The sequence below is a fragment of the Python bivittatus genome, unplaced genomic scaffold (genome assembly GCF_059951505.1).
Source record: "Python bivittatus isolate LINGU-HERP-01145 unplaced genomic scaffold, Pbiv_v1 ctg000670_np1212, whole genome shotgun sequence".
In the NCBI taxonomy this organism is placed as follows: Eukaryota; Metazoa; Chordata; class Lepidosauria; order Squamata; family Pythonidae; genus Python; species Python bivittatus.
In genome coordinates this window covers 8,398,536-8,420,526 of record NW_028277094.1, presented here as the reverse complement: position 1 = coordinate 8,420,526, position 21,991 = coordinate 8,398,536, and the positions used below count along the sequence as shown (strand labels likewise).

Below are 21,991 nucleotides of genomic sequence, written 5' to 3'. Positions count from 1 at the left end.
ACTGTCCAGAGAAATGATGCTGGATTTCTTCAAACAGAAGGTAGACAAGAACCAGGCATGGATGCTTTAATTCCTGCATCTACAATTCTAGATTCTACATCAAAATGCCAGTCTGTTTGGCACATTGTTATTGTTTTCCTGGTAGTCTGCAAAACTTTTAGATGACAATGTAGCCATCTGCACGATGGGAAGAAGAGAGAACCGCAGATCTACGTCGTTTGACTTCCAAAGATGGTTCTAGATTGTGTAGGGCAGAATTGGCAGAAAATTATGGCTCTCTGGATAGTTTCAAGATTTCTGACTTCCAAAAGTTTAATATTCAACAAGCAATTCCTCCTCTAAATTATGTGGCTGAAATAAAGAAAGTTAAGCAGGTGGGACTTGTGTGTGGAAGGCCTGGGAGCTCAGTTCAGATACTACATCTAGATTTTCCCTCAGCTGGATATTCAGCAGGCAGCCCATTTCTGCACAATTTGGTGCTCGACTTAAACTGGCTGATGCTGAACTTCTAATTTAACAAGCTGAAACAAAAACCAAAACAGGGCCTGCAGAAGCCAGAAGTCATTCCACCTCCTCCTAGATAATTTTATTATTTTGATCTGCATTCCATTTTTCCATTCCTAGGGTGCTCAAGCTAATAACATGAGCAGATATTGTAAAAGAAGCAAAACCCAAGAAAGCTGCAGCTAAACTGCAGGTTTAGAATAATCCACTCTAAAAGATCCGGCTCTCTTTCTAAATGGAGAGAGAAGGGAGGCTAAGCAGAACTCCCAAGAGTTTGCACATTCTTGAGGTCTGCTGATTTAAGGACATTTGCACTAACAGCAGTTCTTTCATTTCAATTCAAAGGGGGTGTGTGTGTCAAAATTAAGTAAAGTGGCCCTCAAATTCCTATTTGGAATAAGTGTGGATCTTAGTCTAAACAGGATGAAGTCTCTGATTTCTAGATTAATAGGGAACAAAGCATCTTCTCAACCATACCCAAAGACGGGGATCAAACCTGGCACCTTCTACAAACAAGTCTTGTACTGCTAACCCATTACCATTTCTTTACCAAGTAACTTTTTAAAAGCCCACACAGGTCTTTCTCCTCTGCCCCCGACAGCAAGTAGATCTTCCTTCTTGGTTTTATCTACAAATTACTGACCTCTTAGTGATTTGCAAGGGGTCGCAGAGGACCGGGTCAACTTCAAACCCCTCCTTGTCGAAGAGTCTCCGAACAGCGTAGAGAGCCAGCTGTTCCATGAGGAGGAAGGTTTCACCGAGGTGCAAAAACATGGAGAAGTAATGGTCCTCCCCATGGGCACAGACGTGGATGCTTTCTGTCAGAATCACAGTCGATGTCTTTTCGAGTCTGGAGATTTCATCCCAGGCTATTATGAGTTTGACTGCAGAGGGGAGAAAAGCAGAGAAAAACTCAGCTTTGGTCCTCCTCCTTGTCAAACCACAAGGAGCCTTTCCAATGAAATCCAGATGGAGTCGTGAAGGTGCTCCATCCAGGCTCACAACTTTTCAAAGTCAATCCCTTTGTGACCTTCACACTACTGTCCAATATCTTAGGTTGCACTGTTGAGGGTTCACAACCCAGAGACCATGTTGACCTCCTATAGCAATCAGGAGGAGATGATGCTTTACAATTTTGGGATTTTAAAATGTTGGAGTTTATTCAACTCCCTTCAACTCCCGTGCTGGCTGGGGAATTCTGGGAGTTGAAGTCCACCCATCTGAAAGTCGCTGAGATTGAGAAACAGTGGTCTAGACAATCAAAAGCAAAAAATACTAAACAAAGATAGACATGAAGTTTTTTTAAAAAAAGAAAAGGCTCTTTTAAAAGAAAAGTCATGTATGGTAAATGACTTTACTTACCCTCAGCTCCCAGCAGAAAAGAGTAAAAGCTAAGGAAGTTGGTACTCAGATACAGCCAACCTTGGCAGGGTATCCGGCCTCTCCAGTAGCTACAGGAGTAGTAAGTCACTAGCTTCTCCTGTTCAGCTAACCCAAAACACTTCTCAAACTTCAGATGGGCCTCCCGGAACTTCTCCGGATCTTCTTCTTTTATTAAAGACCCTTTACTTTCCTCAGCAATCAAGCCCTGAAACAAAGGAGTGAGGAAGCTAATAAATATCAACCAACAATCTCTAAAAGTAATCCATCTGAAATGGGAGTCAAGGCCCCTCTGCCAAAAACCCAACCACCATCATGGTCTCCAATACGAAGACACACAGCAGTAGGAACTGAAGATGGGTTAGATAGCTGGGAAGTAGAGAAGCAATGATAATAAAACAGCTAATCCCATAGAAAATAAAGGAAGTATCTAGCGTCAGATCAGGGCTCGCACTTTGATGAGAAAAAGAAATCTGAGGCTGCTATCCCAGGTGGGGGTCTACCTGGAATAAACCAGGATGGACTCATATCTTCTAAGTTGACATGCATAGGATTGCATTTGACAGGCAATTAAGTAATAAATTAATGAAAGCTCTGTTGTCCTATGGCCACCAATGAGGAAGTAAGCCCCACTGGGAACAATGAATTTTAATCCTAGGTAGGCACTAGGATTAAATAAAATGTGAATCATGTCTCAGTGCCAGAGAATTTGAACAAAGCCATGCTGCTGAAAGGAAACACATTTTGCTAGATCTGATGCACGAAATTAGCATAGCAAACGGCATCAGCAGGGATTCATCTGTTTATCTTCTGCTTGCTCACTCTTTCTCAACAACCCTCCCCAGGGCAAAAGAAAACCCCAGCCTGAAGTTACTCACGATGTATTCTACGTACTCGAATTTTCCCGTGCACAAAGCTTATGATGTCCTCATTGGAGTCGAACACAGACAGTGTCTCCATGACGTTGCGCTCTAACCATTCCCAATGTTCTGTTATCTCTTCTCTGCTGGCTCCTGAGTGACAAAATTAGCATTCAATATAATTCATCTAAGTTTGTAAGTGGGAGGTTTCCCCTTCGGCCTTAGGCAGAGACGTTAGGAAAGTTCTGGATTTCTACAGAAGCAGTTACAGGGACATGCACTTTCGCCTCATAACCCCTTTAAGAACAACGTTCCCGGGGCACTCCAATGTATTTGAATAATTTATTCTCTGATAGCAGCACATCTGTTTCCCAGATCTTGCAAGTTTTTGCCTTAAAGTTTGCTAATGCCAGCATGTTTTATCTTATTGCTCTCTTGTCTACCTTATATGCTTGGTTGTCCTCATCAGCTTAAACTGAAACCAGCCCACTGAGCAATTTTGTCCCCCAGATCTGGCACACACACCTCTAAATTTAAGCAAAAACTCTGCTGATGAAAAATGGCTCTTCCTTCAGACCCTTTTCCCAGATTCTGGTTCACCGCTCACCACCCCTCCCTGTTTAAAGGCGTCTCCGTTGGGAATGATCCATACTTACCACACGCAATAGACCAATAAACTTGAGAATCTGGGGTTTGGTGCAAGATACGGAACGGGGCGACTTTTGACGTGGAATCCAGAACGGCATCCAGCGTCCCAACCAGGAGACCTGCAGGATTAAGGTCACAGTTTGGGGCCACTTATCAAGGGCAGAGTCTTCCATGGGAACAGGAAAGAGTGACTCTATGATCAAGGAGGACAAGCCCTGAAGAGCAGAGGAACAGGAATACGGGATGGAGATGAACCTTTGGGACCCTCCCCAAAAATGGGGGGTGAGATACAACATTTGGATTTTTCTTGCTAAATTCTCTTCTCCTGCCTAAGGTTATACACCTGTACTAGTCAGAAAGGTCACAGAAGGGTTATAAAAGGAATTGGCATCTCCAGGGTTTCAAAGACGCAACCCATGCCCTTTTTGGTGGCACGCTGCCATGTGTTTAATGTTTTAGTATTAACCAGCTTCCCGTTGTGTAAAGATCCGGTTTGACACTCCTAGGATTCTCTCAGACTGCGCGTCAACAAGGAGTTGCCATTTCGACAGCTCAGCCAAGATGGTCCCTTATTTATTTATTTATTTATTTATTTATTTATTTATTAGTAGTAGGGTTTAAAATCAGTGGATTTTTTTGACCACCCATCTTGCAAATGCAACTCTTTATGGCTAACAGACTTTTAATAATAGTCATTCCAAAGAAGAAAGTATAAAATGGCAAGTGGGGAATTGCAAAAAGGCACAGCAGATCTGTTTCCCAAAAGATCTAGCCAGGCACCTGCAAAAACTCTCTGGGGTGACTCTAGGACAGTGTTTCTCAACCTTGGCAGCTTTCAGAGGGGTGGACTCCAACTCCCAGAATTCCCCAGCCAGCATGCTGGCTGGAGAATTCTGGGAGTTGAAGTCCACCCGTCTTCAAGCTGCCAAGGTTGAGAAACACTGCTCTCAGATGTCACCCCTCAACTCAACCTACCCTCCAGGGTTGCTGTCATGGGGATCAAATGAAGAGAAATCCCAGTCAGACTGCCTTAAGCTTTTGGAAGAAAAGGCAGAATATAAATCTAGTAAATAAGAAAGTCAAAATCCTATAAGGCAAACATAAGTAAAACTCTCCCTTAATATCCCCATAGCACTTGGCCAACAGAGATACAGTGCACGGGGCTTTTATTTTATTAACTGATAACACTTAAAGGCTCCTCTTCATTGATAATCCAAAGCAAGTTGTAACAACACGATAAGACTTTTTGCTTTAAAATAAATATTGATTGAACAAGGACGCGTGCAAAAATAATAGAGATGCAATAACAGTGCAAACAAATCTTTGCTACTCGTCGAGTGTGTGTGTGTGTGTGTGTGTGTCTGTGTGTGTATATATATATATATATATTTATATTTATATTTATATATATATTTATATTTATATTTATATTTTACTATATGGCCAGGATGAAATTGATCAAATTGTTCAGAATTGAGGGCTTTTTCATGCATGGGGTGGCGGTGAACAAATTGTTACGCCATGTAGGTTGGAGAAATTAGGGCCTGATCTGAAGCAATGGCGAGCTAAGAAGCCATTCAGGTTTTGGCAAGCTGAAACGCAAGGAAGATTGACTTGGTGAGTTTCCAATTATCCATTTTCATGCTCTCCTGCCCCCACATTTATATTTGCAATACAAAGGGATTGTTTATTTAAGCTCTATGGTTCATCGGCATTTGTAAGTCGCCGGAAGATGATAAAACCGGTCCTGAAAAACCCTTGCAAACACATGCCCGGTGGGAGAGAATTAGCAGTTAGAAACAGCAAAATTGCAAAAAAGTCTTCAAAACGTTTTGGAGCCTGGAAAGGTGGGAGAAAAGATGCAAAGGGAGATGTTCTTTGAGTTGGCAAAAGGTCCTTAGAATAGCGTTTCTCAACCTTGACAACTTGAAGATGCGTGGACTTCAACTCCCAGAATTCCCCAGCCAGCAAGGCTGGCTGGGGAATTCTGGGAGTTGAAGTCCACCCATCTTCAAGCTGCCAAGATTGAGAAACACTGCTGTAGACTGATCAACTAGGAGAACCTTCTTATTCAAATTAAACTGTTGATAAAAGTTTCATTTAACAAATCATTGAAGGAGGAGAGATGGAATCTGGCCCCCAAAATCAGGAAACTGGTAGCATTTTTTCCAACTGACCAATTTTATTAAGAGGCAGAAGTTTTCAAGAACTGCACCCCACTTCATTGGGTGCATCTTCAGGGCATCCGACGAAGGAAGCTGCAGCTCGCAAAACTGCCTGCCTTTGAATAAAATGTGTTAATTGGGAAAGGTGCCGCCAGATTCCAGATATCTAACAAACCGATGGACCTTACGCTAACTTCCAAATGCAATCACGCCGCGTGTGAAATGCAGCCACACTGATGGAAGATTGAGGAGTTGCGAAAAGGTTTGGGTTGGAAAAGGACTGGACTAAAACTGAACTAAAACCAAATCGATCCCAATTAAAAAAAAAAATCTCAGTGTTAAACAAAGACTATTCTTTGGAATAGAGCAAGACTTTCTGAATTTATTTTAACCATGTTGAATCACAATAATCTATGGTTTTAACCATGCTTGGCAGAGTAAGGGCTGGGCTCACGTATGGCAGAGGGAAAGGTGCACGAGAACCGTCAGCAGATAAGAGAGAAATGCTGCCTTGATTTTTTGTGACATAAATGGGGGCAGAAGGAAATTCTGCCAGGCTTTCAAGATTCTGTTATTATACCCTTCTATAATAAAGGAGAGTTCCAGTAATCCTTGCAGTGTCTGTTTCCTGACTTGGGCCACCTCGATGAACTGATGCATGTCGCACTCAGTCGTAAACCTGGATATCATTTCTCCGGTCGAAGCCTGGGGCATGTGCCAAAAATTAGCAGACCGAGTAGAGCCATGGCAAAAATAAATTAAACTACATTTAATTCCCCGTAAATAGGATTACCCTGAGGTCATACGTTTAATCGCTGCCTCTTTCTGTAATATTAAAAATTAGAGTTCAACAACAGTCTTCAGAGGTCTTTGGGGCGAGCCCTGGCTCCAGAGAACGCCATGCCAGCTGCAAAATTGAGTCCAAACAATCATATTTTGGCTTAGAATGACAGGAGAACCCGTTTACTGTCTCCTATACAAAACACTGATCAAAGGAAAATTGTGCGCACGGAGAACGAGACGAAATATATGCTATTTTAAAAAGAACGGTAATGAATACCTTGCATCTTGTAGGGCATGAATTATGGAGGAAAAGTATTTGCAGGGAAATATGATCATCACTGACTTTCACTGGCTGAAGAGAGGTTTGTACAGCCGCAGTATTAGTCATAAAGAAAACCTCTCTGTGACTCAAAACCAGCAACTCTGGGCTAAATTTTTTTTTTTTTTGCGACATCTCCTCTGGAACAAGACTAACAGCTAACACTTGGAACCTGGCTTCCAAACAGCCAAGGCCATTAATATTTCAAAGATCGGATAAGATGCTAGCTGCAAATCCTCTCACCTTAAAAACAGTCCCAGAAAGAAAAGAATATATTTAAGATGTTAGAAATCTTCCCTTCCATCAGGCCAATGCATCAACTTATCTTTATCTTGTCTAGGAGAAGTAATTGGTTAATTCTGCATCCTTCTCAGCCTTGCAAATAAACCTTTGCCTAGTAACCTGCAGATGGATGGCCTCTGCTTCAGACAAAGCTGAAAGGGAAGACTCCTTGGAGCTCAACCTGCCTCCTGATGTCCCTACCCAAATAGGTTTCCTGGGAATACGGGGGTCTTAAGAGGTCTTCCACTATCTTCTTCCAGGACATTGTCCATTTCTCCTACCTCCCTGAGATTTTTCTGGTGTCCTCCCATCCAAGAACCAATCAAACCTGCTTAACTTTTTGAGATCAGAGAGGTGCTGGCACCTAGGTGGACTCCAGGTAGGGAAGGAACTGTCCATCAGAATGGACAGGACCCTCCCCACCTCTCCCTCTTCTGGTGTTGGCGCACTCACTTGGCATCAACCAGGAAGCACCCCATCATAGAGCTCTCTGAGACTGGGAATGGTTGTTTCCAAAATGCTGCAGAACAAGAACAGAGGGACAAATTGGATGGGATGTCATTTACATTTAAGCAAACTTAAAATATGCTTAACTGAAGGACTCTCCAGACACAGACTTCCCTTTCTGTCCTGTTCAAAACTGCAGCAATTTTGGAGTCCCACAGTCTGTGGCAGCATCTGGCAACCCTGGCTGATCTTGGATCAGACTTTATGAATGGGAAAGACATCCACAGGCCGTAGACTAGACTGGGAAGTTGAAGAACAAACTGGAGGAAGCTAAGGAGAAACCATTTCCGTATTGCAGCCATGAAAACGACAAACCCACATAATTACCAGGAGCTGAGCTTCATTTATGGAAGTCTTTATCTTTTTTTTTTTTTAAAGAGGAAGGTTGGAAGAGGTTGTATCTCTTCTTGATGGGTTCGACTGCATTTGTATGCAATCTAGTTCATTGTTCTGCATCACCTGGAATGCAGTGGCCCATTTCCATCCCCCCGGGGAACGGGATCAACCTCGTCCAGCAAAAGTTGCTTTGCAATCAGGTCTGGTCACAAAATATACAACACACTTTGAACTCTGAATACATGCAATACCTTATGTGCCCAACCCCAGCAAGAGACAAAGCACAGGTCCTGCAATATTTCTCCTTCTAAGCCGCGCAAGACGCATTGTCCCAAGTGTTTTTGACAATCAGTCACAGGGAAAATGACTCAAGCTGAGCCCTTGGTGTTCCCAGAGTGTACTCAATCATGGTTTAACAAGCCTTGATTGTGTAGGGTTGCACATAGCAATAAAACTCAAACTCACCGTGATTAAATTCACCCAGATGTTAAGCCCTAGCTAACCAAACTTCACTAGGCTTAGCGAAATATAGAAACTCAGCCATGGACCTGTTCAACTTTTCAAAGAGGGTGTTTTCCTAGCTTTTAACCGGGCCATCCCTAGACAACCTTGGCTGATCTTGAAGAAGCTATGCAGGGTTCGACCTTACTGGTACCCGGATGGGCGACCACAGGTCATCCCAAGTTGGGTAGATCAAGATACTGCAAAAAACACCCCAAAACCTTTGCGCTGTTGCCAAGAAAACCGCCCACGTGGCCAATCTGGACTCAATGGAATCGTTTTGGTTTGAAGGTCTGGACTTCCTATGTGACCTGTTGAGCAAAAGAGGGCACTTTCGGTCCCAAAAGCTTCAAATTCTCTTTGCATGGCAAGCCGCTGCAGCTGGTTCAGGCTGAAAGCTGACAGGCAGCAGGCAGAGCGCCAAGGTGACCGACAACAGAAACATGAGCAGGTCACAAAGTCCATAATGAGCACAAAGCAATTCACAGCTACCGGACGGTGCCCTGTCATCTTGTGCTCAAAGCAGCCTTGCGGTGAACAATAACAGGCGTGTTTTTAATTAGACTGTAACCCCCTTCAGCCTACTTTGGAAGGGCAAAAGCACCCGTTTGGAAATCAACAGCTGGATCCAGAAGAGTCCCTTCTACAAAAGCTTGTTGGAGGTACAGGAGCTCCAAGCATCCTTGAAAAACCAGACCCCGAAGGACACCAGCTTATCTCTTTTTTTAATAACACGGAAAGGCTCTTAAAAAGCAAATTTAGAGAAACAGAGAACGGACCAGCTGTTAATCGACTGCCACCGATTGCGCTCTTGAAGATACAGGGGGCTAATCGCTAAAACGAAAGAGGAAAAGCAACTACTTGGTCACTTGGGCAAATTTGATTCCTAGGTAAAACCTAGGAATAAGCTCAAGAGTGACGGGTACTTTTCCCACACAAGTACCTTGATGGGGGGAGGCTGCACCGGCCTCTAAATTAAAAGTATATACCTGCCTGCACAGACAGACACAGAAAGTGCCACGAGCAATGGCCTTCAACGGGCTTCTTAGAAACAAGAAGCTGGACTAGATGGACCCTTTGCAAGATCTCCCTTATGTATCAGCCCTTCCTTCCTTCCTTCCTTCCTTCCTCCCTCCCTCCCTCCCTCCCTCCCTCCCTCCCTCCATCCAAAGGGAAGACATTTCTCATGCTCAGCTGCTGGGGACAGGGGAACAAGACCCATCAGGCTTGCCTGGCAGGCACCTCAGAGCCTCCAGCGGGGACATCAGATGCTTCAGTCCCTCTAACCCTCCGGCCCCTTCCCAGGCTGGCTGCCCACTCCCCTCCCCGCCCCGGGGACCCTCTTCCGCGGCGTCCGGAGAGCCGGCAGCCGGCGGCGGAGACCCAGCCCGGCCACGCTCCGTCTTGCTAGGGGCAGCCACACCGAGCCTCCTTGGCCGGGGGAAGTCTATCGGCGGCGGGGGGGAGAGGCAGGGAGGCTGCTGGCCGACAAGGGCCGTCTCTGGCTTCCCGCCGGCCGAGCCCGCGCCCCGGGCAACCGCAGGCACGTCCGCCGCGCCGGCCTCCCTCGCGGGGCTGTCGTGGGCCGGCCGCGGCCCACCCCGCAGGGCTGTCCGGAGGGCGGGGCGGCTGCGCGAGAGCGACGGAGCCCCCCCCCGGGGCGGGCGGCGCTTACCGGCCAGCCCGCCGCCATCCTCGGCGTAGCCGCGCCGCCGCTGCAGCACGAAGTAGCGGTTGCATCGCTCCTGCACCCAGAGCCGCAGCGCGCTCTTCAGCAGCACCTCCTCGGGGGTCAGCCACATGCTGCGCGGCGGCGGCGACGCCCGCGTCCTCCTCCGGCGCCCCGCCCCGCCCGGGCCGGGCCGGGCCGGGCCGGCGCCCGCGGCGCGCCGGGAAACGTAGTGCCGGGGGCGCTTCCGCCCCGCGCCGGGCGCACTACAAGCCCCGGCGGGCCTTGCGCGGCCGGGCGGGCTCCTCCCCGTGGCCAGCGAGCGGGTGGGCGGGGCCAGCGAGGAGGCGGGGGGGCGGTCCCAGCTGCGAAGTGGAGAATTCTCTGGCTGGTTCTGTTCCCACCCGGGCCCCTGAAGGCGGGGGGGGGGTGGTGGGGTGGTGAGGGGGCTTCAGCCCCAGGATTCCCAGCCAGCACCCATGCCAGTGTGCCAGTTGAAGGGGGGCGACTTCAACTCCCAGGATTCTCCAGCCAGCACGCATCTTAAAGTTGCTACGGTAGAGAAACGCTGATCTGGAGGCTTAAGAAAGTCAGTATTTTCTCTCATCAGCCAGCTCGGTTCCGTAGGATACGGGAGCCAGCGCAGCCCGCTGCTTTCTGCGCGCTGGGCCACGTCCTCCTCTTTGTGCCCTCGAGTTCTTCAGGCTGCCAACGCTGAACAACCCTGTAAACCAGTGTTGTCCAAACTTGGCCGCTTTAAGATGAGTGGACTTCAACTCCCAGAATTCCCCAGCCAGCCATGCTGGCTGGAGAATTCTGGGAGTTGAAGTCCACTCATCTTAAAGCGGCCAAGTTTGGACAACACTGCTGTACCTGTTGCAATAAATTAGAAGTGCATAATTTACATATTTTTAATCTGATGGATAAATTTGCTTTCTGGAGAGGACATAGTTAAGGTTTTCTGGTAGAAGGGGGACGTGGTGCAACTGTTTGCGTGGCTAAAATTAGAGTCTCCCGGCCAGTATGGTCTCTCTTCTGGTTACCTGCAGGTACAACCACCTCTTGCATTATTTCGGATCGGGGGCTATAGTGCCACCCCATCCTACCCCATTTAAGCCAGAGCTTGCCCAGACTAGATAGCATTCTCTTATTCAATGTGAGCCATTTGGATTAACATGCACGCTAGACAGCTGGAGAAGACTTTCTTCTTGGCTATATACTATGAAGTGGACCTTAATTGAGATTAACCCAGAAAGCTTAAGAATTTGCACCATTGTTTCTTGCAGCCTCTTTTTTTTGGCTGGGGGGGGGGGACATAAGAAGTACCATCATTTAAAAATATTAAAATACATGGCGCTCCACTCACTCACAGGACTTCCCCGCAGAGAAGGCCAGGAGAAGCCAATTTCTCCAAGGAAATTCATGGGTCTTGAAATTGTCATCACGTAACTTTACTTGTGGGCATTTTGAGGCAGGGCAGATTTACAAAATCAGTTCAAAGCAACAGACCTAACAAACATTAGTGCAGCCGTGTTTACAGTCTTTCCTATCCTCCCTTGAACACGGGTGGTTAAGTAGTGCACAAGCAAAATCACCACCGAGCCAAACAATTCATCTTTCTGCTTTTGCAGACTTTTGTCTAATTTGTAAGGCAGAGCTTAACTTAATAGTGTTACGGTGCTTGAGATCAGATATGGCAACCTCTTCTGGAGATGGCATCTCTAAGATATCGATAATCCTTTTCTTCTGCACACTTTTCACTCTTCTTTTACATAATCCTGTGATGCTAATGGTGAAGCAGTTTCCATGATTAATCAGGATGTTAAACATTTTTGACCAACCTTAGCAGTGCAGTTCTACCTTAAAAGAGAAGCGCCGTATCCTCCCAAATCTGCAGCGATTTAGACAAAAGTGTTTCCCCACAACCTGGCGGTTTTTGAAACAGCTGAAACTTCCATCCACAACCTTTTCTAATTCCTAGCTGGCCTTTCTTCACCGCTGAAGATCTCAGTGGATAGTTTCATATGTCTCATATACTTCCTTTTTTTTAGGACGGAAATAATTTTTAAATTAACATGGATGCTACGAAGCAATCTCACTTTCTGGATTTCTGCAATGTTATTTGATAAGCTCTAGACTGCCAAACACAGGCCAGTTTGAATACAACTGCTTTTATTATTAAAAAAGAGAGAGAGAGAGAGAGAGAGAGAGAGAGAACATCCTAAACAGGCAGTAGAATAGCTTTATTTACATTTTGTATTCAAAGGAATTCAATAGAAATCAAATATTTACAACTTTATTGGACACTATGCGAAAAGGGGGAAAGATGTACTGATTTCCCTATCAGAATCACATGAAAAGGTAAAAACGTATCACCACTGTTCTCCAGTCCATTTATGCTAGACTTGCAATCAGAAACGGAAACACAGATGCAAAATAAAGTGCATTATTAAATATAGTAATTCATTTTGGTAATGAGGTTTTGGGCTCCATGTGAAGGCACCCAGTGTTCCCCTTATTCCCACATCACACATTAGAAAAACAATTTCAGAAGTTCACCCATTCATTAATTTCCAGTTTAGCCATGTCCATGCATTGCCTACTCTGAATATTTACAGTACTCTTTGGGTATCTTTACTTAGCTGTTTCTTTGGAGTAGCAGCAACAAAAACAATCTCCTTGAGTCAGGCATATTTGTCAGCCTCTGACAAAGTTAAGAGCAGCACTAACTAAAAAATTGGACCATTAGCTGGGCCCTGTGGCAGCTGAATGTTAAAACTGAGAAGAAAACACAGGGCAAATGTGAAGCAGCTCTTTTTTCCGGTACAAAATCGTTACTCTTGCATTCTGTTCCCTGGAACATTTTTGCAATGTCCATTTGGTTTCATAGTATTAATTTGCTCTAATCAGTGAAGTGGATGTAGAAAATTCCCAATGTCTTTTAACCATCAGGACTGACCGCTGAATGGCTTGGCAATCTAATGCAGCAAGGGGCAATTCTCAAAGATCAAGAATAGGAGGCTCCTCAATAAATTACATAAATGCAAAACTAATTCGAACCAGTGCTGAAACCCAGTGGTTTCATAAACCGAAAGCTCAAAAAATTTTTTAAAAAAGCCAACTCAATTGATTTAAAGTTAATTTAAAGATCAGCGGATTTTTTTTTATGGGTTTATGCTTTTGTAGGACGAACAGCCAAAGTTCTACTGCATGAAAAAGTGATTAGGCTCAGATGACTTGGTGGGACGCTGTGGTCTTCCTTGGCCGTGCGAAAAGAAAGATCTGTGCTGAAAAGTGCTAAAACTAATTCAGTAGAGAAATAAGTGAACGGGCAGGTCACGCCATATAACTGCAATCTTAAAATGTGTATTTTATCTCAATATCAAGGCAACGTTGCTGCTACATCAGTCTATCGGTTTTGTCATCGTTTGATGCTGGTGTCTCAAATGAACTGCAGTCTTGCTTCAACAGCATCTAGGACTTTGCTTCGTGCACTTCAAAGTCCCCTTCAAAGCCTGGATTGTCAAGATGGGGAAGCGCCTCTACGCGTGGGATTTGGGAAGCATTCACAAGACGGAGATGGTCGCCTTTCAGAAAAAGGAGGAGGAAACAGTCTGAAAACCAAGTTCGGAGAAAGTCATAATTGCAAAGTAGATATTCTATGCTGGTTCAATTCCACTCTTCAGAAAACGTTCCTCAACTGGTATGAGGAAGAAATATAAAGTTATACTAAATAGAGTATTGGCCCCTCTTCTGATACGTCTTCTTTTGGCTATCTTCTCACAGCCTGTCGAATTTCCTGTACAAGAATTTTAAGTTCAAAACTTCATCTGCTAGCAGAATGCTAGGTGAAGAGAAGAACCTCTTATATGACCTAGAAGACTGTGGCTGCAGTCACAGCCCAGCCCAGCTTCACTGGTGGGCTTTAGGCAAGCCATTGACCTTAAATACCAAGAGGCTTTAAGGATTACTGAGAAATTAATTGGAATTTTAAAAGAAATGATAGGAGCTAATAGGCTTAACGCAGTAAGTTCATAAATCAGTTTGAACAGTCCCGTAAATTCAAAAATTGCAAGTTAATAAAGTAGAAAAAGGAAAAGATTATCTGTTGGAGTGTTTTTGCTTACTACGACAATAATCCTTGCTTTCTATAGTTCCTAAATTTATTAAGGAGGATTTTCCTAAATTCAGAATGCATATAGCAGATGATCTTGTTCGTAGCAGCCAAATCCTAGAATGGATCATGCAAAGAAGGTTTTTTTTAAATTCAACTTCTATTATTTTTTTTTGTTCAACTGCTATTATACGGAATTGCTCTTCTTAAAGACTGCTCTTTTTAAAGAGCTCAGAAAATAAAATCAGGAACTAGAATAGGCTTCTCCATCCTGGCAGGATGCATCAGGAATACGATATCCCAATGGCCATGCAGATGGAAATTCTTGGAGGCGGAGTCTTGATACATCTGAGAATGCTAAACTGGGGAAGCCTGATCTAGAGCAATGTTTTTCAACCTTGGCAACTTTAAGATGTGTGGACTTCAACTCCCAGAATTCCTCAGCCAAAACATTGACTGGGGAATTCTGGGAGTTGAAGTCCACTCATCTTAGAGTTGCCAAGGTTGAAAAACACTGATCTAGAGGCTTAAAAAGTTTACAGGCTACTATATATATATATTTATATATAATTTATATATATTAAAAAAACAAAGGACTCCACTCTTTCAAAATCACTAGGAGCTCACTTTCTCATTGCTGTATTTCCAACAGCTACAATAATCCTCACTGCTTTTTGGCAGCCAATAACGTGCATTTATTTGATGGCCAGATTCATATTGTTGCTATAAACAAGCTTTATTTCAAGATTGCACATAAAAACAGCACCCATTTTCTCTTTAAAACATTTCTGTATTCCTGATGCAGAAGCCGTGTTTCGAGAGAGAGAAAGCTGAAGGGCCGTGAAATCCATCTGCCTCAGCGCAGGAATCCAAACGAAAGAATCCTGAGAGTTCTTTGCCTCCACCCGAACTCCTCAACTCAGAGTGCTTAGTAAGAACTGAGGATCCTTATACGCTGTGTTTCTTTCAGGTATTTTCTATCACAACAGCATTTCTTCCTGAATCTATCTGTCCTAGTTCAGCTGCTGGAAACAAGCCCCCGACATATCAGCACAGTCCACTACGTGGGCCCTACTTCCGTGCAAAAAGGGACAGAGCTCCCAAACGATGTGAACTCCCTAAGCACTATTGTCTGCCACTGAGTGTCCACCAGGCGGCAGCCAACGCCACCCAATGTTTACAACTTTTAATTCATGCCAAACGAAACCAAGATTATGCACAGCCCAGAGGAAGAACGGAGGAGTTGTAATTGGCAAGAGCCACGGGATACTCACTCTCTGAAGTAACACGCTCCTCTGGAGCTGGTTCATCAGTTCCCTGTACGGAAGCATACCCAGATGATGCAGTCTCGCTATGATTATCTCCTTCATTAATTGAAGGGATATTAGAGGCTTCACTAGACACAGTGGCTGCTTGAAAAGACTCCACTCTGTCTTCTATATCCACCTGTGTCAAGTAGAATTTCAAGGGAAGAAATGTATTAGCAAAATAAAGTTATTTCTCCAAAGTCACAAGCTCTCTTCCTGCCATCTACATTTACCTTTGTTTTCTTCGAAGGGATCCGACTGCCTTTCAAAGATGGTAAATGAATATGACATCTTAAGCGTGCAGGTTTATTCTGCACAGAAAGGCAGCTTGGAAACATGTAAGGAGGAAATACATAGAAACTGCTATACATTTTCTCTTTGTAAATTGGGTGAAATGTCTTTTCAAGCCGATTATGACATTGCAATTATTTTTTAGAGCAAATCTAGAAATGGCAGAGAGCAGACAATCAGTAACTTAACCGCAGCGCATAGATTTACCTCAATTCCCAAAGCCTTGAGTATGTCACATTTACACATGGGACACGTCCTATGCTCCAACAGCCAGGGATCAATACAGCTCTTGTGAAACAGATGACTGGAAAAGAAAAAGGAAGAATTTATAGTATGACTCAACAGATTAGAGCAACATTTTTCTGCTAAACATTTTTTTTTTAAATGTAATTGACTCGGTTCACACATTATGTGAAGTTATGTTTTGCTTAATCATGGTCTGTTGAATAAATCACCAAATGGGTTTGGTCCCATATCATGCAGCCATACACCAAATCAGAATGACTTCACACGGTACACTAACATCCTGATGTTTGGTTTTGCCTTGTGGCCTTGCAAATCCAGATTTATTTATTTATTTGTACATAGACTTATCCCCACCCATCTCCCTGCAATGGGGGACTCTGGGCGGTTTACATCAAGTTAAAACAATAAACACATGATTAAAATTTATAAAAAGACAAACACATCTACACAGATGGAAAGAAGAGAAAGATACTGTTTAAAGGTGCACAGAACTTTATAATCACCCAAGAGTTAAGCAGGGAGTCTTGGTATGCAACTTGCTTGTATGAATATTGTTATTCAGTTCGTTGGGTTATTTTAGGAACCTAACACAATATTAAAATGTTAAGATCTTGAATTTAAGTCTGGAGCTACTTGGAATATAACGATACAGAAGCTTTAATAAACAAATCCATTCAAATTGTAATCCAAAGCTAAACATGATCATTGCAGTCTAGATGGTTCAATTATACCTGAACGTGAACCAAAATTGACCAATGTTTTTTTGAGCCACCAAGTAAATGCCATGAGAAACAAAGCACAGCCAGTAGAAACCACTTCCCGGAACACAGGAGAGGAGAGATTGCTTTAGTATGAGGATATAACTGTTGGGGAGGGGATAAAAAAGACAACCTACTTGCAGGTTAAAATCCGCACAACATCATTCGGTTTGTACACTTCAATGCATACAGCGCAGTTATCTGCATCCGGGCCAGTCTCCTAAGAAAAGAAAACATTTGTTCTACTTAGAGGTCTTGTGTTCAACTAACCAGAGAACATGTAACAACTAGAAGGATTGGGGTTCAGCTGACTCCTCACGAATGAATGGACCACCAGCTTTGTAGCATCCGAAAATACTGTTTTGTAACACGAAACTAACAAGGATGGATTCTTGAAAATAATCTGGAGACAGAGTGATAGTAAGAGTGACAGGATCTATCACAGTGTTGTCCAAACTTGGCCACTTTAAGATGAGTGGACTTCAACCTCCAGAATTCCGCAGCCAGCCATGCTGGCTGGGGAATTCTGGGAGTTGAAGTCCACTCATCTTAAAGTGGCCAGGTTTGGACAACACTGATCTATAGAAATGTGGAGACAACAACTGACCAACTGAACACCTTCAACAACAGCAATCCTATGCTTTTATTTTGGTATTCTTGTTGAATTTCCCTGTGTTTTAGAATAATATAGATAAATCTAAAGCCAAAATATAGCCTTTTTTTTTTCAAAATTAACTGAATGTAATTCTTTGAACAAGTCAAATCTTCTGAATAACCTTCAACCAAACCTTTTTTAAAATTGACACTCTGAATTAAGTTCTCTCTTTTTACACTGACTTGTGAAGTTCATAATAACCGTACTAAAACATCTCCTTGCTGCAAGGAATGAAGGTGCAAGATTCAAACCGGCCCAGCATAACATGCAATCTTGCAACATCATAGGAAATTAAAAAAGAGAGAGAGAGAGAGAGAGAACCTACAGATATAGTTATTTTCTGGAACAGTGACAAGAACTATTACTGGGATTAAGAAAGTAATTGAAGGCCAAGGAAAGTTCTCATAGGCTGCCTACACCACACTCATGCCCGCAAAAGCATTCAGAGTGGCTCTGCAGCCTAAATGCAGAACAAACACAGATGAATAACCAGGAGTCTATTAGAAGAGCTGCTACAAACTGAACAGCTGCAGCCTAAAATATTATCCAAGCCACTGTGTTAAGCACTGTAAGCTTGTTGGGAAAAAAATCTGTTTGTAATGAAAGAATGAAGCACTGGTAACAGACCAGTTTTAGCTCCCTGAAAAGGGACCCAGCTAGCACATCACCCAGAAATGGAGAAAGGCATTGGTTGAAGAATTGCAAGGGGAAAGCAAGGGCTTCATGCCAAGAACAGGCTGGGGTTAGGGTTAGGGTTAGGGTTAGGGTTAGGCCCTTTTAGGATGGTGCAACCTCATTGCAAATGCCATCTCCTCGTTCTTGCTGGTCATACCTTGTCTCCCTGTTTTAATGTACGCAACTGAAGCCGCCCAATAGCTTTTCTGGCATCTGCTTTCAGCCGTCTCTGTAATAGACAAGCACCATGTCAATGCAGAACTGGTTCTCCCATAAAATGTTTAGACACCAACTGCTACACAATTAACAATGGATAGGGTGTTTCTCTAGATAGATAGAGAAAACCTGCACTGGAGTATTACCCAGGGCATAATTATTAGTCAAGAGACACAGGTATGTTGTTGAACTGTTTATTTGGCATTTACAAAAATATTACATAGTTTATTCAGATAGGTTTTAGTAAAACTGAAAACATTACAGTGGAAATACCGAAATGCCATCTGAATTGTTTTTAGATGACTGATTCATTAAGGTTAAAAACAGGTTCTCCAACAAATCACTCACATGCATTTGCTTCACATTCTCCAAAGACCTTTGTATTTGCTTGATACTAACTGCACAGAAGATGGATGTAAAGATGGAAGAAACTTGTTTCAGATGCTATCCTGCAAATTTCTGCTATGTTTCAGCCAAATCATACATTGCTTTGAACTGACCTCAACCAATTTTTCAGTAGGAATGAGGAGAATGTATATAAATTTCATCTAATCTGGCTGTAAGTCATTATTTTTTCTTTCAGGCATGATAGAGGTGCTGAAAGAAATCTCCACCAACCTATATTCTTTGTTTTCAGTCATACTGTTGAATGCCAACTAGTCTGGATATGGTTTAAAAATCACCTATCTCTGATCTGACTGCTTAAACAGCCAACTGCAGTTATATCAGAAGTTTTTCATTTAGCAGTCATCCAGTGGCATCCATGAGATGAGGCGGTCATAGATACTTAATGAATTTGAAAGATTCACATCCTTTTATGAGGCTATAAATACAGCTGAGCTAGCACACAATCATTTTGCGCCAATACAACTCATTAAACATTCCAAAATTAATTTTAGTTTGGATAGAGAAAGCAAGGGGAAGGTTGTAATTATACACTGGAAGAACCTGAAGTGGTGAGATGCCTGCAACAAAAGAGGCAATGCTGTCTCTCCAAGGCACTAAGCTAGTTACGCATGGAAAAACTATAAGAAAACACTCCAGTTTTGCTTCAAGTGTTTGTAGGTGGTAAGCATTGGCCTAGTTCCCGTTCTCTTGCCCACAGTAACCCTTAAAAGATATTGCTTGAGCTATCCTTGATTAAAAAAAAATCCGAAAAGTATTCCAAGAATTTATTTACTGACCTTGAAAAATGGCAATTCACTAAACACCTACGTTATCTAGAGAAGTATATCTTTTGAGTTAGTGCATTACTGACATTTAAGGAAAAAAAGGAGCTGGCTATGACAAGACTATTTTCAACCAGAATAAGACTGATCCATTACAAAAATTCAACCAAAATACAAATTCCACAAATTCCCCCCAAATCAGGAAGTGTATTATATTATTAAGTTATGTGTCCAGATGTATGTTAATACATTTGCGGTTTCTATTTTGCATGGATGAGTTTGTCAGAGGGGCACTTAAGTACTATAATGGAAAATACAAGAATATAATTTTAAAAAATCCAAGTAGAAAGGTTTTCTTTTCAGTCTTTTGTTAGGATAGTATTAAGTTGGCTATAGGAACTGAGCTATACAGATTTAACAGTGGCATCTACCTCTAGCATTTGACTTCAGCAGAGACGTAAAGTTTTGATTTCTCTTGACTTCGTGAACACATCCATATGTATTTTTAAAGTCTTGACAACAATACTAAAGTGATTTGCCTTTGTTTTTTTCCAGAATGCTTTTTCAACTTCTCAATCTAAAGTGCCCAGATGTCCTAATACTCTCCCATCTAAGTACTAACCAAGTCAGAATCTGTTTAACTTCTAAATCAGCCAAAGTTGGCCAGGAGCTGCCTATATCAAATTGGGACCATCAGTACAATATTCAACAGAGAGGGTATAAACTGATTTGAAACTGAAATAGTTCAGCTGTGCACATAAAATCCACAATGGTGGCCTAAAATAATAATTTCTCACTTTTCCAAGCTAATAGGCAAACATAGGGTTCCTGATGATTAAATCTCACACTTGTAAAACACAGAATTGCACACAGGAAACTCTGATAAAATATTTAAAGCATTTTGTTTCAGAAGCACTGACTGGGAAGAGAGTTTATTCTGTGTACTGTATGCGTAGCATCTTACAGGGCTTCACAAGAGTGTTATATAATTCTACAGAGATGTGTCTAATTAACAATTCCCTGACTGAGCTTTCAAAATCCAAGACAACAGCAGTATCTATTTTTCTTGGCAAGGTTTTTGGAAGTGGTTTGCACTGCCTTGTTCCTGGGACTGAGAGAGAGTGACTGGCCCAAGGTCACCCAGATGGCTTCGTGCCTAAGGTAGGACTAGAACTCATGGTCAATTGTTTCTAGCTTGATGCCTTAACCACTACACCAAACTGGCTCTCTTAAATTACAGTTAACACCTGTCTATTAAAAGGTGATCCCCACATTAAAGACATATGGCAGCCATTATTTTTTTTCTAGAGAGCATGTGATAATTGTGATATACAGCAGCATTCAGCACATACAACCTTCTTTATATTTTAGGCTTGGGGAGAAAGCTATAGCATTTTGAGCCATTTCAGAACCAAGAATGGCAAATTTATTGTCTGTTTAAGAAAACCTTATGCTGGTTATTTTGCCAGGTATTTATAAGGTGTAGCTGTTCAAATCCTAGAGAAGAAGGAGTGGCTTATAACAGAAGGGAGCAAGTCACTGGAAAAACTAAGCTGGTTTGCCAACAGGTGGTACAGAAGGAAGGGGAAAAACTCACCTGTCTCCTGTTCTGGGCCCTTGCAAGTCTAAGCCTTCTAGCAGAATAAAATATGAAGTACCCCACCGTGGCGGCTGTGACAATGAAGAAGGACACCGAAACGAAGAAAATGGAATAATTATTCATCCATGATCCATGCTTTTTCCCTACTTCGATAGCCATTGTCACTTGGTAGCCCATTAGAATCTTCTCAAGGATTTCTTTGCCTTTTGAATGGCTAATCATGATGGCCACCGTGTTTCCTGTACCTGTGTGAGAGAGATTAGAGGGTGAGATTGTCATTGCAAATGTAACTGCTGACTTTTGAGTATTTGGTATGCTATTCTTTTATTTATTTAATGAGTTTATATGGCTGTCCATCTCTCACACACAACTTTACCCATTCAACAGACCCAATTAACAGCCATTAGGATGTTTGCTTGTAGGAAGAGCCCAAGTGATGGTTCAAAAGTGAGGTTTTGGATTCTCCTGTAACTGCCACCATTAAGGTGAGGGTGGAAGCACACCTTAATTAATGCTGGCCAAATAAAACTCTTCCAGAATGGGGCGGGGGAGAGGGGGACTACTTCTCACCGTGGTGTAACTGACATGACCCAACATTTATTCAGCTACAAAGCTGCCTAAGTTAGAAGATGACTTAACAAGGTCATTTCAAATAATATTCAAAACAATTACACTTATCCATACAGGAGACCTTAGAATGGGTTGCACAACATTTTCTGGGCCAGAGTTGCACTCCAAAAAATAGTGGTTATAAATCAAGTGACATCTGATTTTGTGTTAGTGAAAATCAAACATATTTAATATGATTACTCACCAGTCATATATATAATACTTTCCTCATGTCACATCAAGTCTCACTATTTGTTAACAACATCTGTACATTCCTAAGGGCATCAATTCAAGGGTTGCATGCAATCCTGGGACCTCATATTGTATACAGGTAGGTCTTGTTTAGCAACTGACTTGTTTAGTGATTGTTTGCAGTTATAATGGTGATGAAAAAAGT

General features: G+C 42.8%; 2 protein-coding genes across 6 annotated transcripts in view; both read right to left on the bottom strand.

Moving 5' to 3' along the window:
- Positions 1-10,197, bottom strand: part of TBC1D8B (TBC1 domain family member 8B) — a 28,186-nt gene extending 17,989 nt beyond the window's left edge. The window contains exons 1-5 of the mRNA XM_088151690.1: positions 9,961-10,197; positions 3,401-3,511; positions 2,779-2,897; positions 1,867-2,092; positions 1,148-1,388 (exon numbers count right to left, since the gene is read on the bottom strand). Coding sequence (XP_088007816.1) covers positions 1,148-1,388; positions 1,867-2,092; positions 2,779-2,897; positions 3,401-3,511; positions 9,961-10,087 — 824 coding nt within the window. The 5' untranslated portion in view covers positions 10,088-10,197. The remainder of the gene's footprint in view (positions 1-1,147; positions 1,389-1,866; positions 2,093-2,778; positions 2,898-3,400; positions 3,512-9,960) is intronic.
- Positions 10,198-12,109: 1,912 nt separating this feature from the next.
- RNF128 (ring finger protein 128) overlaps positions 12,110-21,991 on the bottom strand; it is a 36,526-nt gene continuing 26,644 nt past the window's right edge. For 2 of the 5 annotated variants that reach the window (XM_025166754.2, XM_088151716.1), the window contains exons 2-7: positions 20,983-21,230; positions 18,158-18,229; positions 16,808-16,890; positions 15,874-15,970; positions 15,343-15,514; positions 12,110-13,568 (exon numbers count right to left, since the gene is read on the bottom strand). In XM_025166754.2, coding sequence (XP_025022522.1) covers positions 13,429-13,568; positions 15,343-15,514; positions 15,874-15,970; positions 16,808-16,890; positions 18,158-18,229; positions 20,983-21,230 — 812 coding nt within the window. In that variant the 3' untranslated portion in view covers positions 12,110-13,428. Of the gene's footprint in view, positions 13,655-15,342; positions 15,515-15,873; positions 15,971-16,807; positions 16,891-18,157; positions 18,230-20,982; positions 21,231-21,991 lie in introns of all 5 variants that reach the window. The other 3 variants (XM_007428400.4, XM_088151717.1, XM_088151718.1) reach the window with 2 other exon arrangements.